The sequence below is a fragment of the Carassius carassius genome, chromosome 22 (genome assembly GCF_963082965.1).
Source record: "Carassius carassius chromosome 22, fCarCar2.1, whole genome shotgun sequence".
NCBI classification, from domain to species: domain Eukaryota; kingdom Metazoa; phylum Chordata; class Actinopteri; order Cypriniformes; family Cyprinidae; genus Carassius; species Carassius carassius.
In genome coordinates, this window is record NC_081776.1 from 5,238,994 (window position 1) to 5,257,260 (window position 18,267).

General features: G+C 37.8%; 1 protein-coding gene across 1 annotated transcript in view; it reads right to left on the bottom strand.

The window, feature by feature from the left end:
- Window positions 1-419: 419 nt before the first annotated feature.
- The window catches only part of LOC132098765 (metallophosphoesterase domain-containing protein 1-like), a 31,806-nt gene continuing 13,958 nt past the window's right edge, over window positions 420-18,267 (bottom strand). The window contains exons 5-7 of the mRNA XM_059504932.1: window positions 4,084-4,199; window positions 2,804-2,917; window positions 420-2,228 (exon numbers count right to left, since the gene is read on the bottom strand). Of these exons, the coding sequence (XP_059360915.1) occupies window positions 2,110-2,228; window positions 2,804-2,917; window positions 4,084-4,199 (349 nt within the window). The 3' untranslated portion in view covers window positions 420-2,109. The remainder of the gene's footprint in view (window positions 2,229-2,803; window positions 2,918-4,083; window positions 4,200-18,267) is intronic.

The window sequence follows — 18,267 nt, forward strand, 5'->3', positions numbered from 1 at the left end:
ACGTCTAAATTCACTTATCTTATAAAATAGATTTTTCTTTTAAGTGTTTTATTAAAAAAAATATATAAATACAAAATATTACAGAATTTCAGTATTAGCCATTTATAAGTTATTGGCCATGACAATTAAAAATATTATCAGCCTACTGATAATTACCAAACTGAAAAAAAAGCATTTGGTAAAATATTTATATCAGTGTTCTCCTAATATTCTCAGAATATATAAAATAATATGTAGATTTTTACTGGTATAAAATAAATTGTTGTAAATCATGTAACTTCCTGTGGGCAGATAATCTGATGATGTCATTACCTGTCTCTAATATTTCACATTGAAGATTGTTTAATACAATTCTGAAGCATTAATATTAGTGTGTAGACATTTACTCTTTAAATGACCATCTCCAGAACAAAAAGAAGCAGTTTTGACAGAGAATTCATCTCTGCTAGAATTTATTCAACATCCATAACTCTTTAGAAGGCATAAAATTAAGTGACGAAAAACAAAAGAATCTCCCAAATTTTATCTTTCACTGAAATTTCACAACACATGAATTAACAACGCACAGAATCTGTTTGGAAATTCAGAACAGCATGCTGGGGAAAAAAATAACTGAAGCACAGCAGTAAACCTGACGAAAGCGTCTTCAAAGAATAGGCCTCACTGGGGCAAGAATGAATGGAGAAAGAAAAAAAAAAGAGGAAAGCCACAAGAGACAATAAAGCACCCCTGACCAAATGCAAACAAGTGTACAAACAGCAAGAAAAACTCTTATGAAATAAATAAAAAAGATGAGACAGAAATCCGTCTCTCAGACATCAACCCATCCTAGTTGCCGTTTACAATATAATTCTTTTTATCTCTTCGATCTCTCAGTGCTCTGATTCGTTCTTTTCCTCAGGTTATGAAAGATTAGCAATTGATTGTGTTCGTACACACAGGAGCCCACAGACGCGCACACACACACACACACACACACACACACACACAGAGAGCTTTAATTTGTTCTATTTGTTCATTTTTATTCATCCTTTTATAAGGAGGAGATTAAAACCCACTGCATATCTAACAGAACGGTCATATTAGGCCTAATGCCACACACAGTCGATTCTGAAGAGCTGTAAAACACATGGGAATAAATTATCACCAGGAGGAATGTTAATAAATAATAGTGGGGAACATGTGTATCAAAGTGCAACATATTCTTGTTATGCAAAAGCGCACTTTGCGTGCATGATGAATTTTTGATATTCGGAGGAGGGGCGTTAACGGCGGCGCTTTAGAAGAACTTTTAAATATTTGACCTCAAACAAACACTTCAAACTACTGTAAAAGTCCACACTGCTTTAGTGAGGGACCATCTGCTTGAAAAACACTCACAGTTTTACACGCTTGCAGTAAATCATACAACAAAGAAGGCATAAAAATGTGGAGAACATTTGAAAATATTCAGACACTTATTTGTTTCTTTTTCACCATCAATATTTTAAATGTTACATTCCTGTTTAGGGCCGTTCTCCCAGTGAAACCCAACATGGCCCCAAGTTCAAAAGAGCAACATATAACAACAGAAAAGATAGAAAAAAGTAGGATGAGAGACTGAGACTCAGAGAAAGAGAGAGAGAAAGATAGAAATGGTAAAGACCCTGAACCAACTTGTTTGCACTAAGCGCAGTGTTTCCTCTGGGCACATCCTGTAACTTTCAAGAGTGGATCCAGAGAAAAAGAAAAAAAGTTTTTTCCAAGTCAGATGTCCATTGAGGCTACAAGGTTACAAAGTGGCAGCCAATGAGAAGAAAGCTTGGCTTCCCATCATCTCGAGGACTGATTGGCTTCCATGACTTTAAGTACAAGTGACTGTCACGCCGATTCAAGTGCAACGCAAGAGTCAAATTCAGAAAACAGTTCAAACATCCATGTCAGAGAGACAGAACACCACTATATTGTGTGTCTGAGCGTGGCATACGTCAAAATAAATGGATGGAAATATCCTTGTGAATATCGAAATTAGTGTCTCTTGTCCACTCTATATACACTACGCAGCATCCGTACATGCTCAAACTGGGACCCTGATTGAAAGAATGGGATGGGGGGCAGGGCCCTGTTCAATCATGAGCTCCTGGGATTGGGCAAGTCGAAAACGATGGGCGGGTTCATAGGTTGGAAGTTCACCGTGCACGCCGAGGCATTAATGAACGTGGTGGTTCCATCTGCCATCATACCGTAACCTAGCTCGCAAAAACATAAAGATATTACGCTTCTTTAAGTTGAAGAATGTCATACATTTGTTGTTTTTGTGAAAATATTTTAACATGCATTTAAAAGGTGAACAGTGACACCAAATGTTATTAAAGGAATAGTTTGGAACTAAGTAAATTGCAAACAGCAAAAACGACACATAACAGCTAGCAAATGGCTGCAATTTTTGCTACGAGTGGAGATATTTTTGCTCATTTCTGTACCATAACATAAACCGAGTCAAACATAGACATGCAAAGCCCAAAACACAAGCTTTACACACATGTAAAATGCAATCATATTGCAGACTAAGATGAGAATCCTTCATTAAAAGCATTTTGAGTGTGTGTGCTAAATTTACTGTGAATATGAATGTGATCTAGTTTTTGCAATGAAGCTGTCAGAAGGCAAAGCAGCATGGGACAGACTCTGCCCTGCTAACCCCAAAACAGGCAGATAGATTGACGTGGCAGCATGAACAAATATATTTGAGATCACAGGGCTGTGTGGATTTCATGCATATGATGTATAGACAATTGCGACTCTTATCATCTCATGTGATTACCTTCATGAATGTGTCCAAATACATGTAGTTTGGGCTGAACTCTTCTCTGGACAGTGTTCAACAGCTCCATACAGCCAACACGCTGCATCTTCCTGGGCACCCAGTCCAAAAATCCTACAAAAAGGTAGTATAATGACTAATAAGAAACATCAAAAGGCAAAGAAAAAGACAGAAATATATGATGTTAGAACAGACATTTAGGTTAATTTACGCTTGTGGAGTTACAAGCTGAACAAATGCCAGATGTACCAAGTTAGGGAAGAGAATCATAATGAATTTAAAGACTTTAGTTCTGATTCCACTACGTGTTTCATATTCTTAATGATGTTTTGGCAATTTTAAGGAATAAATCTTTTTTTTATTTTTATAAAGTCACCATAACACTACACCTTGAGATTTTGCACTAAATTTTAATTAGATGATGTGACTGGATGCTCTAGGAAGGTTATCAAGCAACTAATGCGTGAACTAATAAATATTCATGAGCAAAGCCTTAGGCATAGTAGAATAAGTAATTCACATCCTGAATTTTGATTGTCCAAAAGTCCAAAAATGTTTACACATCCAAAACCAATAACATCATGAAGTTTGATTCCAGATTTCAAACCAGTTCTTTATTTCCAAACCCACACTAAGTATAGAGCAAGTACAAAGATTTCAAGTTTGTGATCTCAGTAAAGAGTGATCCTTTTATGATCCCTGTTGTTTACACAGGACACGTTATTACACCCACCTGCACTGTTTTTAATTGTTTTCATACAAAAATGAAATGAATATTAATTTGAGAAGAGACTTACTCTTATATATGAATTAACTGAATCTAAAATGATCATTACATACTTGATTTTACAACTGTAGTCTGATGTCTACACATACATAATGCACAGACCCGCTGTAAATCTTCAGAGATGTCATATGGGGCTAATTTGCAACACTATGATAAACACCCACATTAGCACAAATGTATAGTAAGACAAGTCTTTACCATGAGAATTACACATTGTCAAATCTCAAAGCCCAAAAGCTTAGTATTTTAAACTGCAGCTGTCTTTATGCACAAACTTTCGTTCTCAGTACATATGACTGTGTGTGTGGAGGGATTTGCTGCACTATGAACAGTGTCTCAGTGTTGCATGCTTTAGCAGCCTGCTGTAGCAACTCCATCTGCCAATGCCTCATAGCAAAAGAGTGTGCGTGTGTGTGGATGAAGACAACATAATGGGGAATAACCATTACCGCATGCTTTGTGTGTGTGCATTTGTGTGTGATTTAGGTCTTACCCAGAGGAGGGCAGTGTGTGAGAAGAATATCTGTGGAGTCTGGGATCTGATTCCATTTGTCCAGCAGTGCTTGTCCTCGTGGTAGATTAAAACCCCAGCCATAGTACCATGGCTGCCTGAAAACATACATAACAGAGGAAAAAACACTGTTAAGGCCTACTGATGCGACCGTGAACATCTCTTCCCCTGTGCTTCAATGATCTTTTACGCAGACTGCTCTACCGCTAATGAAAACAAGATGACATTTCCATTAGGATCTGTATATGGAGGATCTGCAAAAGATCTTGGGTCTATGATGATAAAATAACAGAAAAACACCCAAATCACAAATAGCAATCACTTTGATCTGGAATCTTTCTCACATCTTTTATGAAATGTAAGCGAAAAAAAAAAGATTTTAAAAAGGAGTGAAAGGAGTGGAAAGGTCACAGGTTTCAGGCCAGCTTAAATTGAGTGCTTTCATTTCTACCATCACACTCTAAAAAAGGGATGGAGTAGGAATGATTTGAAAAGCATGGTTCATGAATATTAATTAAGTGATGTAACATTCGCCCAGTAGTCCAAACTGTGCGTAAAGGCTGGTAAGTGGGCGCAACACACTGAAGGATTACCATTTGTGCATTTGTTCAGCCCACAGCAAATGGAATCGATTGGCAGAGGGTTCTACTTGGCCTTAACGTCATATAAACAAAACAAAAGATCCCTTAACCCAGTGGTTCCCAAACTTTTTCTGCAGGGCTCCCCTTTCTGAAGATAAGAATATTTTCGAGCCCCCCCACACTGACACAAACATACAAATCCTTTGTTTCTAAACTCCACTGGACTTTACTTAACATTGTAAGTCATACAAAATGGCAACTTCTTCCTGAACAAAACTAAAAAAAAAAAAGACAAATCACCTTCACAATTATTAAAAGTGACACTGCATCATGTATCATAAAATTTTACCATGTAATGGTGTTCATGGCTTTCAACACATCTTCTTATAAACTCCATTCCTGCATGAAAGTGGCCTTTTACACTTTACCAGCTCTCTGAAGAAAATAACAAAATCCTGAACATTTAACTCTGCAAAAACTGCACCTTAATGTCCACATCTTTTCAGTGACTGGTGTGGGCTTGCTTCATGCTGCAGATCTTCTCAAATCGGGGTTGCAGCTGTGAGACTGCTACTCTTAGTTCATTTTCAATGTCCAGCTTTGATCTGTATTTAGTCTTGATGGAGGCCACAGCAGAAAAACCTATCTCACATAGGTAAGACGTGGCAAATGGAAGGAGTGTGGCCAGAGCTCTTTTACCTAGCAGTGGGAAATCTTTCTCCACTCCAATCCAAAATGCAGCTAGTGTCTTATACTTAAACTCAAGCCTCATTGTTGAATCAGAGGTGACATCAATGAACTGTTCATTCTCTGTAGTGCTGAATTCGGCAGGTGGTGTTGCACTGAAGGGGTCTCAGATCCAGTCATATTGTGTAGGATCCTGCACTGGGAAGTACCTCTGGAAATGCTTTTGGAGGGCAGAGATGTGAGCTTTCATGCATGGGATCACTGTGTTCTGCAATTTGTTGACCTCAATGAATGACTTCAGGTTCTCAAACGAGTCTATATTTCCCTCTGTAACTTGCTGCTCCCACATCTCAAGCTTTCTTGTGAATGATGTGATTTTATCTGCCAGATGTGGAAGGTGTGTGTTGCTGCCCTGCATCTGCAGATTTAGCTCATTGAGTTTTTGAAACATGTCACTGAGGTACGCAAGTTTCATGAGGAACTTGTTGTTGTTAAACTTGTGGGCAAGTTCATTTTCCTCCTCCTCCAAAAAGATGCGGATCTCATCCCGCAGTTCAAAGACCCTGGATAAAACCTTCCCACGTGACGTGAAACAGAACAGCTGTGTGGTCGGAGCCCATTTCCTCACACAGTGCAGAGAAAATACGTGCTTTGACATGTCGTGTTTTAATGTAGTTCACTGTAGTGATGACATCCGTCATAACATCGTGCAGGTCGGGACTCAGCTGTTTAGACGCCAGCGCCTCTCGGTGTATCATACAGTGTGTCCACTGCACGTTAGGGGAGATGCGCTTGATGAGCGCTTGCAGCCCCCCTCTTCTCCCAGCCATGGCCTGAGCACCGTCTGTGCAGATCCCCACACAGTCCTCCCATTTCAGATCGGCCTCTCTCAAGTAAGTGTCAATTATTTTAAACAGTTCGTCTGCAGTGGCTCTGCTCGTCACTTGTTTGCAGAAAAGCAAATCCTCCCTCAAATCATCGGCATCAATGAATCTGACGTATGTTATCAATAAGCAGTCTTTATTACTGTCAGTCGCCTCATCCATCTGCAGAGCAAAGCGTCGGTCCCGTATCTTGTCATTTAGCTGCTCTTCTATGTCTTTTGACATATCATAAATACGCCTTGAGATAGTATTGTTTGAGAGAGGAATTGCCTTTAGCTTGCTGGCAGTGGCTTCGTCGATCATAGTTGAGACCATGTCGATCGCAGAGGGAAGTATTAATTCCTCGGCTATAGTGTGTGGCTTTTTACACTGAGCAACTCTGTAGGCAACTTTGTAGGATGCGAGTTGAGCATTTGCAGGCAGGGATGCTGCTTTAGTAAAGCGACTCTGCTGTGCACGACACTGTGTGAGTTTTTTTCTGAAGAACTCCACCGGCTTGTCTTTGTGCTCGGGATGTGTTGTCTCCAAGTGGCGTTTTAATTTGTTCGGCTTCAGACTGTCGCAAGCTAGTATTTTTAGACACACAACACACTGTGGTCTTTCCTCCTTACCCACTGTTGTGCTGGTGAAGCCGAGTGCGAGATATGCCTCGTCATATTTTCTTGTCTTTGCTTTTGAAGTTGCTACATTTGGTGAAGATTCATCATCTGGTTTGCGTTTAGCTGGGAGCGCTGTCACAAACTTGTCCATGCTGTTATGCTAGCATTGTAACTAACCCGGGAAGCCGTAGCCGTGCCGCGCCCCCCCTGCAATACCTCGGGGGCGCGCCCCCCAGTTTGGGAACCACTGCCTTAACCCAACCCAATACCTAAACATAACTACTATAACAACTACCTTCCTTACAATCAATAAGCAACAAAATAGGATTTTTTTGAGGGAAATCTCTTAGTTAATAGTGAATATGTGTTACATTTTATTACATTTTTTATTAAATATATATAAGAGAAAAAGATGAAAAATAAAAAGAAACAGGTAGAGACCAACAGTATTTAAGGATAGAGAGGGGGTTGATGGTTTTGCCTATGCCCCATCACTTTGATTGCAGATGCACCAAGCTTGAGTGACGATATAGAAATTAACATGTCACTAACAATCTGTCCCCAGATCCATCTTCCTCTGCTTTGGCGGATTTGCACATTTATGCATGCGAGTATATTAAAAGACTCTTAGAGAGAGTGTGTGTGTTTGTGAAAATGTTAAAAGACTCTAAGAGAGAGAGAGAGAGTGTGTGTGTGTGTGTGTGTGTGTGTGTGTGTGTGTGTCAGTTTACACATGAAGGTTCCCTTTCCTATGTGGATTTTGTAATTTATAGAGTAGTCACTTGAAACATTTACTTTAATAGCTGGCTGACGCATCAGTGTCCTGCACTGCAAAAAAACATATACACACACACACACTCACACACGCACACACACACACAGAGCCTTTGAGGGGCGATACAGATCGGCCCTGAGTTCCATCATCTCAAGAAGGTCAAGAGGAAAAGAGGAAAGAAGGGGCTCGTGGGAAAGCAAATGCTATTTTCATTTGATTTCATCTGATTAATATTCAAATCACTTCTATCATCAGAGTCTAAACATTTATGATCAAACATCCGAAGGCCCACGGACGCAGTCTGATTAATTCACATCTCTAATCTTAAAACATTTAAAATGGCCTTTGCATATTGATGATGCAATTTAAATATTCATTTCCGTCTTTACACGGACGTCTCAATTACACTGGATCGAGAAAGGACTCATTATTGGTATCCCAGACAGATTTTTCTAACTGAGCAGAGAGGTTAATAAACAGAAAGAAAATGAGAGAGGGAGGGTTGTGTGTGAACATAGACAGAAAGGGAGACACTGTGATAACGGCATTAAAATGTCTTAAAAATACTAGCAATCATGTAATTCAGATATTCTGATTTAATGGAGATTTTATCAAGCCAAAAGATCAGATGAACGTGCAATTCCTTCAAATGGGACAAGGAATGACTAGTATACTTGATGTACTAAACCATCTGTGTATTTATCAGTTCAGATGTTTTTTTCTTTTGTCAAGGTGAATAGAAAGCAAAGACAGCTGTTTGTTGTCATGCCTTTACTCCCATGATGCCACATCAGCGCAAAAGCAGAAGAAATACTGCAAACTAAATTTTTCAATTTCTGAAGCAAATGTAAAGGGTGTTTGCCCACACAAAACTCATTACCACAATGCTAAGGTTTTCAGATTCAAATCACTGTTCAAATTATTATTATTATTTGTATTATTATTCATCTTGTTTTATAAGGAACTACTAATAAAAAGCAAACCTAATCGGATGTCTGTTTGTCACTACTGGCTTTAAAACAGTCATGGGGTGAAGTAAATGGACTGCATTTATATAGCACTTTCAACAGACCACATGGCCATCCAAAGCGCTTTACAATTTGCCTCACATTCACACACTCATTCACACACCGACTGCGGTGTCAGTCATTCAAGGCACCATCCAGCTCATCGGGAGCAGCTGGGGTTAGGTGTCTTGCTCAAGGACAGCTCGACACTTGGTCAGGTGGAACCGGGGATTGAACCACCAACCTTCCGGTTTGTAGACAACCTACATGAACCACTGAGCCACTGCCGCCCCAGTGTAGGGTTTGGGTAGAATCAGTGAGGGTTATGCGAGTGCAAAACCTCTCTTGGCCAAATGATATCAGTGCAGTTTTGCCATAAATCTTTAAACACATGGATGGGGTGGAAAGGCTGTGCTTCAATATTTCATCCCATTGGTTAACTTCAAGGATTTTAAAGTAAGAGAACATATACACACAAACACACACAAGCTATCTGCAAATGAAGAGAGCTTTTGTTCAACATCCTCACCTGGCTGCTGTAATTACAGATGTTGGTGGTATCTTGACCCTAATTACAGAGGAGGTGTACACATTATTCTGTGTGTGCGCATATTAAAGATAGTGTATTTGCATGGCACAGACGCAGGTATGTAAGTGTATAATTAGTAATGTGACGTTTCTGACACTGACCCAGTTGTGTCCATGGAGAAAAAGAGGTTGGGAATCTACAGAGATAAGCCGTTACATCTCTGAAGAGTTAAAGAGGCAATATCAGACAGCCTCTTTACCATGCAAACACACACACATAACCTCATTAAGAGAGCCTGTTTCAATTAATAACTTGCGGGTCACAACAGCCTACTGAGATTTACCAGCACAAAAGAAGTGCTGTCAACATCACACAAGCACTCACTTACACACTTGAACTATGAATGAACTGTAATAAAACTTTTCATGAAATGGAAACATTTCTGAATTAAATTGCTTGTTAAACAAGTAAAAGTAAATAAAATCAAAACAAAAACACATTCATTGGTAATATCTCAAATAACTATATCATAGAGAAAAACAAACAAACAAAGAAATATAAATTCACACAAAAACAATGTAGGTTGGGACTTTAAATCATTTTTAATTTATTTATACATTTTTATTTTATAAAATTTAAATAAAAGACAAAATACTAAAATTATTACCAATTAATGTGTTTATTTAATTTATTTTATTTTATCATAGAGAATGAAAAAAGAAATATAAATCAAATGTAGGTCAGATGTTTAATAAAATAAAACAAAATAAAATAAATATCTCAAATGATTGTATCATGGACAATCAAAAATAAATAAGTCGATAAAATTATATTGCATATGAATGTATGAACTGTTGAAAGTAAGACAAGTCACATACATTTGAAAATAAACAGTGATTTTTTTTTATTTCATGCCCACTTTTAAGATTCCTCTTTAACAAGATGGTTGTTGGGGGGAGGGGGGAAGAAACATGGCCAAAGTTAAAAAAAAACGAGTTGGACATGTGACTAAGCATTTTTGTGCCAAATACACTCCTTCAGGAAAATGTTTTTTTTCCGAGTATGGCCCTTCTCCAGGAAGAGCGTGCACACACAGCAACCAGAGCAACATAGCAATCACACCCATCAACATGCCTCGTGACTCTTTAGCTCCACCCACGGCACACCTCCAGGAGCTCGGCTGTTTTTGGAGTAAAATGTAAAGCGGTATATTTCTTTTATAAATCCGATAAAACTAAAAACTCTTCGGAGATATGAAGGACGCAGTACTACTCTATACTGTAGGTACTCATGATTAAAATGAGGTTGCTAGAAACTGTGTGTGTTATGTCCCCTTTAAAAGCACAGCACGCTGTCGACACATACACATATTAAACTAAAAACACAAGGAAATATCAGTTGATCATCGTGACCCATTCTTAAGTTTTAAGCCAGTGTTGTAAATATAGGGCTGTGTGCTGGTTTATAGTTGTATATTCAGGCAGTGTTGCATATTTAGCACAGTGTAGCTTTATTTTTCAGGCCGTGTTATATATTTAGTGTGCTGCGTCATATTGTGCTGAACTGCAGGGCCAGCTGGACTTTGATGTTTAATCTGAGAGAAACAAGCAGTCCATTCACACAGGGCTCCAGTCCGAGCAGCACAGCAGGAGAGACACACACTGCACAAAACCAGAGAAAGAGAGACAGAGAAACCCTGGAAAGCAGAGTATATCCGTCTCTGACAATAAAGGGATTAGACCAGGCTTGAGCCGATTGGAGTGTGTGGGTCTGTTTATGTTTCTGTCAGACATAGCTGCAGATGCTCTTTACAACTTGTCTGAGTCCCCCACTCTGTCTCTGGGTTAAAACGTGGTAAATACGGGATATTTGGTCCCCAACATGACTTATGCAACACTCAGCATGTAAAAGTGAAACCAAGAATACTAGCCACAACACATACACAAGTTCACAAAAACATATGCACTAACTGATACACACACACACACAGTGGAGTGTGTTTAGTAATTGATAATACAGAATTTGCAAAAAACGAATAAATACATTTTATATATATATATATATATATATATATATATATATAAATAAAGAAAAACAATTGAGGTCAGCTGTTGATAAAAAAAATTATTACAGATTAATGTGTTTTTATTTTATCATAGAGAAAAAAAAGAAATATAATTCTACACATAAAAAAATCTAGGTCAGTTGTTGATTGGCATAAAAAAATAAATGCATGGATAAATTATTTACAATAAGACAGGTCACTTGCATTAGAAAATAAAAAGTTAATTTTAAAAGTCATGGCGACTTTAAAGATTTTAAGGGACTTAATAATAACACCGCTGTTGAGCTAGGTGGGCGTGGTTTCACCAACCAGCTCCCGCCACTTTGCCCAAGATGGCGACGGCCCGCTCCACCCAGTTTGAGCTTCAAAAACGGAAATCTACAGGTGACATCACGGACACTACATCGATGTTTTTATACAGTCAATGGTGTTAACCACATGATCGTCTTTGGATAATGAATTTGGACCCTAGGTGAATGTTTCTGCTCCACTGAATCTGATCTGGACAGTCCAAAAACCAGCAGTAACAAATCCATCTGTGCAATGAGACATCACAGCCTGACACGTCTCTCAAACTTATACACACACACACTGGCCTGTGCACACAGCAGACTTCAGAACAGCTGTGTGGACTCACACTCATCAACAGGAACATTCACAGCACTGATTAACATAACGAGCCAAGAGCAGGGACACACAGAAGTGTTTGATAGCTGATGCAGGGCTTTAAAGGAATGGATCGAGCAAAAGCGACACACAAGCACATTAGCATATTCAGATTTGGCGTGGTGCAATTGGCTACGATACATACAATGAGAACCAATAGAGTTTGACATTACTCATGTCAAATCTGACACCTATGTGCCAAATTTTTATATATGCACAAATTCCCTTTGTCTCCCACGAAAGAAAGAACTTATACAGGTTTTGAAATACACTTGGGTGAGTAAATAATGACAGAATGCATAAAGAAAAATCCCTTTAAAGTCAATCCATGCATTCTTAAAAGCAGTTCTTAAATGTCCATGATTGCATGAATAAAGACATCTGCGTCTGCAAAGCTACATTCGGCATTCCTTTTGAAAAATCAAGCGTAATAAATGCTTACTGCAAGAAAAAAAAAGCCTCAATGGACAACATCTGCAGAGAAGTTCTCATCTTGCTACTGCTTGTAGGGGTATGTGCTTCCACAGAAGAGACGAAGATGCTCAACAGTCATGAGTCATACTAAATTAAACTTCTCATTTATACCATACAGGACAAGAAAAACTTCCTGAAAGAATCCATGGCCCTTCACAATGATGAAGAAGAGCAGAAAAGGAATGAGAGACATAACGAGGAGTAGAAGAGATTACAAATATTAATCAATTGGAAGAAGAGCAAAGAAGAAGAATAATAGATAAGTTTTCATTAAGTTCTTTCAATAGCAGTTTTCTCTTAAACACAAAAACAAAAGCTCACACTTGTCTTGGTTTTGTCTGCTTAACTAAACTTTTTTTTTTCATACTGAAAACACATACATTATAATATAATATAATAACCCGGAATATTCATTTAAAAATCGTTATTAAACACTATTACCTTTTTAAAAGCATTGCAAACATCTTTACTGAATCTTTTAATAAAACTAAAGACATACTGTGTAGTATCCTAGACCAAAAAAAGATACAAATTCTGAATATTTGCAGAGTGTGACTTTAAACTACAAAGCATATAGTGTCTGGAGATACTTCACTGAACGATTACTTCCGTTTCTTCCATCAGGTCCCTTGGCTTTGTTTCTCACCTTTCTTCCGGGAGGATTTTAGGAGTGCTGAGAGATATGTGCGACTCAAACAGACACCGTACATGCAGCGCTAATGAGCTCCCTCTGGAAGCCCTCAAACACTCATTTCACATAACACTCATGTCATACGTTATAATTGCATTGGCAATACGTTAGGTTGTGTATTAGCAGTTTGTAAACGGTGCTGAAGTGGACAGAGAGAAGAGAACAGGATAGACATGGAGAGAGTTTAAAAATGATTGAAAGAAGTTAATAAGGATGTGTGTGTGTGTGTATGTGTTTTTGAGAGAGAAAGATGAGCTGTCGCCAGGCCCCTCTAGTCTGAACTGTGAGGAGCAGGTGCAGGACAGCAGCACCAGTGTGTGTGTGTTTGTGTGTGTGTGTGTAAATGAGTGTGAACGTGTGTCAATGACCATGTGTGTTAGAGATGAGACAGACTTATGGAGTGGCTTGGAGTGATGCAAAGCTATTGCCTTCTGGCTCATGGACACACACACACACACGGTGAACCGGTCAGGTCATAGAAACTTACTACTGCTGTGTTAATGCGCTTTGTGTTGGCTTACCAGCATGGCCTTTTGGTTCAGCTGAGAGGCGCAGTTTGATACAATTTCAACCCGATTTTGTGTCTCAGCTTGCCTGAAACGTTCAGGGACATCTAGAGTAAGTGCCATGAGGAGCCATTTAAATATTGTTTCAGTAAAAATGCAAGGCATTTTAAATGTTATTTATAAACATTTATTTAATAAATAAATCATAAAAAAATCTGCAACACAAATTGCCCTAGATATTTAGAATGTGGATAAAAATTATATTTAATCCATATAAATATCAATATATTATGGACATAACAATATAAACAATTATAATATATTAAAATATTGCATTCTAGGCATATCTAGTATAGTAGAGTGTAGTATAGTATAGCATATAATTTCAAATTATTAATTCATATGAATTATTTAATAAATATAAACAGATATGCCCTTATATAAGAAAATGCCCTTATAAAAGATTAATAAATAAAATGTTAAAAATAAAACTGACACTGGCCAATACATAGTGACAATTTTAATTGATTAATTCATATAATATATTTGATAAATAAACACAAATGGACAAAAAACAGTTTTGTAAAAAAAAAAGCTACACAATAAAAAATACAATTACTTTTACCAAATATTTCGATTTTTAATACAACAGCAAAGCATTTAGTTTTCAAATGATCTTAAAAAATGAATGTTTTTTTATACAACCCTTATACCCCAGATAATCATATTTGTGTGAACGTGCATCTGTGTAAGGGAATAAAATGTCTCCAGCTCAAATTGGTGGCAAAAAATACTAGCCACACAAGTTTTGCCACATGCTTTTGCATTTCATTCCTCCACAGCTGTGCGGAGAAAATAAATATCCAGTTCAGAATCGAGAGCAAGAGAGGTGTAATGAGCAGGAGAGAGAGAGAGTTAACATGTAGAAAGTGAGGTAATGTAGCAGATGTGGTTGTCTGGGATTGAGACTATGCTGCTAAAATCAGCAGCTAATTCTGCCTGTTTAACTGCTGGACATTTTTTTCCTCCTTCTTCCCCTCTCTTTCCCACAGAGTTATAGTTGCCGTGGCAACCGTGGCAAATCTTCCTTTTCTCAAACAGATGTCCCATTTAGTTGGAAATTAGAATGTGTAAAAACCCAGGAGACTCAAATTATTTCCAAGTTCTCCAGGAGGAGGGAGACGGAGAAGAAAAGTGGAGTGCGGAAAAGAAAGGAGTGGTGATGGAAGGAGAGAAAAAGAGGAAAAGGGAGGGAGAGGGGAACATATCCTCCTCCTCAGGAACTGTGAAAGTGTGTTGATTAGCCATCGCTGTAGGGCAGCTAATTCTGACGCCCGACCACACGCCACAGCCAGCACTGAAGAGGCAGCAGACGGAAAAAGACACGAGAGAGAGAGAACAAGATGAACGCAGGATGGGTAAGAAAGAACCATTGTATGCTCCATCTTTTGCTTAATATGGTGTATAATTTATTCTCTGAATCATTTTTTATTATTTTTTATTTATTTTGGATGCAGAACACGACTGATAAAGTGAGTGATATTATGTAGAAGGACATAGGTAAACTGAATTATCTTGTCTGTTTTGCAGGTAAACAATTTCAGCGTTTATGAGAATGTAAAGAAAGTCCCCAGAGCTTCGCACACTCACATATGTGCGAAGACATAAGCGCAGTGTGAGCGAGGAGTTTCGCCTTGGAGACCAATTTACAGGTAACATCCAGCCAAGACATGAAGCCCCAGAGTCAGTCACTTTAAATAAAAAACGTCTCTTGTTTCTATCGTGTTGCCAGCAGAATGACTGACACAGAAATCAGACTGAAAAGAGTGGAGTGCTGGATGCTGCAGTATTTGGTCCACACCTTAAAGGCCCTTGATTCATGTCAAAATTCCCCAATGCATTCAACTCGATGGAGTAAAGCATTAGAGGATAACACTTGGACCAATGCTCAAAGTTTTATTATTTATTTGCAAAACAGTTCGTTACTGAGGTTTCAAAGTATAGCCAGTGATTATGCATATCATTTGCAGTTATCAGGGTTAGATATTAAAAAGGTTTTGAGGAAAAAGAATGAGACGGTGCTAAAAAAATGCACTAGATATTAAAAAAGTGGATCAAAACATGTTTATCTTTGTATTATTGATATAACAAAATATAAAGTTATAATATATCATATTGTTTTATTCTAGTCCTATATAGTTACAGGTTTTAACACCATTGTGAAATTATTATTATTTTTTTTAATTACAATGAACTGATAAATACAAATGAATACTGGACCATAGTGTTAATTTAAATTCTTAAAAAAATTGGATAACAACAACAATCTGACTGTACTGCGTAACAATAAAATTGTCTATTTTTTTTTTTAATAAGCAAAAAATGGCGGTAAAAAAAAAAACGAGACTAAAGTGCCCATTTTAATTAATTAATTCAAATGAATTACTGATAACTGGACAACAAGACAACCTTGCTACTACACAGCCTCATAAAAGCCTATAATGCTCATGCCTGGTAGTTTTAGCCCAAGACATGAATCATGTGTAAAAGCATTTTTAAAAATCCTAAGATCTTACCAACCAGCTGGAAAGAGACAAGGTTGAATAACTTTTCTGTGTGTGAGCGTGAGGGGTCTACATGACAGGACTAGGCCGATCCGACACCCCCCTCTCCCTTAGGCATCTCAGATGTTAATTGAGGAGGTCCTCATGTGGCCAGCCCTACATAGCCGAAGCAGTGAGCTCTTATCCCCATGGGGAGACACGACTGATACTGTACTAATCTCTTCTCTTTTTTCTAATCACTCACCACATCAGCCGCCACTTTAATTAATTCACACAGCCGTGCCAACCAGGTCAGGCAGTTAAACGAGCTGTTTTATATACATCCACCACCACACTGGCCTCTTCCTCTCCATCATTAGGCTCAGTTCCTCCTCTACTCCTTTTTAATAGTTTGCTTCATCCAAATGAAGGGCCGTTCATTATTCTCGTGCCATATCCCCTTCATCAGTGAAGAGGAGTCATCAAACACAAGGGAGAAAGGTATAGCAGAACAGAAGAGAAGAAAACACACATCCTCTCTGTCTTTCACTTAACTTTTTTTTTTTTTTGGTTTTGTTTTGATGAGCTTCTTTAATTGGGCACTACAGAGGAGAAGCAAATCCTCAATAATTAAAAAATCTAATTACGGAGCCTTTTGCATCTCTGGTATTAATTATTCCTCTTGGAGTCAATGGATAGTGAACATTTCTTCTATTTTCATTTCACCTTTACTGGGGAAAAAGTCTGCTTGCTTCTTTACACTTTATCCCCTCCTCTTTTCATTCTCTTCTCCTCCTCTCGTCATAAAGAGCATAAACAACATAATTAAAAATGCTTCAATCCCTCTTACATACACACATATTGGGTGAGCAGTATGACTAAAATAACTTCATCCTGAAATCTTTGCTATCTTTTATCAAAAACATTATAAAATTAAACTATAAACAGTTTACAATACATACTAAAAAATTCACATTATATTACAATATTTGTATATATAATCCAAATACTTAAAACTACTTTAAATACTTTGTAATCCATAAACACAATAGCAACATTTCTAACGACTGAAAGATGTTTACAATAACATGTAAACCTACATGCATATATGTTGGCAACCAGGTGTTTTTGTTTTTAAATATATAAATTAGAGCACAGGTTTTTGACATGGTTTAGATATCAGTTTGAACTCTATAGGAGACATGACAGTTCTAAGGCCTATTTTCTCAGGAGAAAAATAAGTACGTTTTACACTCAAAATATTAAAGAGCGCTCATTTACATTTTTTTTTCTTTTTTTTCAGTTGGAATTACTGCAGTATTACAAATTAATTTTACAGTACAAATTACATTCCATTTCCTCCTTGTTCTATTCTGGACGATGTTTGAAACATTCCATTACTAGTACTTTTCATGTTATTGCCTCCTTAAGATGAATCACTTTGATAAAAGGGTCTGTTAAATGAATAAATGCATTTTTAAATGAATATGCATAATAATAAAAAAATCATCTACAATACATTTTATTAAAAATAGTACAGCATGCCACACACTGCCTGAAGTCATGTCAACTACCCAAATAATAGAGCAAAAAGTATTACACTACAATATTACACTTTTTTTGGACTTTTCCAATCCATCACAATCTTATTAACCACCAAAAGTCTTTTGATTTCAGTGCAACTTCATTTTAATCTCCTGAGTTTAAAATGCAGTTTTCTCAATTACCTTCTACCTGCTCTTTTACTGCTGGTGCATAAACATTCAGCTAGCAGCTTTCCACTGACGATAACCCCCTGCAGGGCACACAGGATGTGTTTGTGTTCACCACGCATCATCGTGACTTGTCACCGTGTCTGTGAGTAACTGTCCATATGAACGCGTACTCAGGAGATGTGGGAAAGTTTAGGCTGTGTGTGTGTTTAGCTCTGAGCGATATGTGCTGTGGGTCCTACACATTGTTTGTGCTTCACGCTCTCTGAAAGGGACAGCCATCCTTAATACTTCATCCACCCACACCAGCTCACACACACGCAAACACACACAAATAGACACAAATGACAAATGACTTGTAAACTTGCATTAGCGTCAGCAGAACAGAAAAACACGCCACGTGTTTCCCCATGCAGTTCTTTTCATTCCAGAATCACCACATGACAA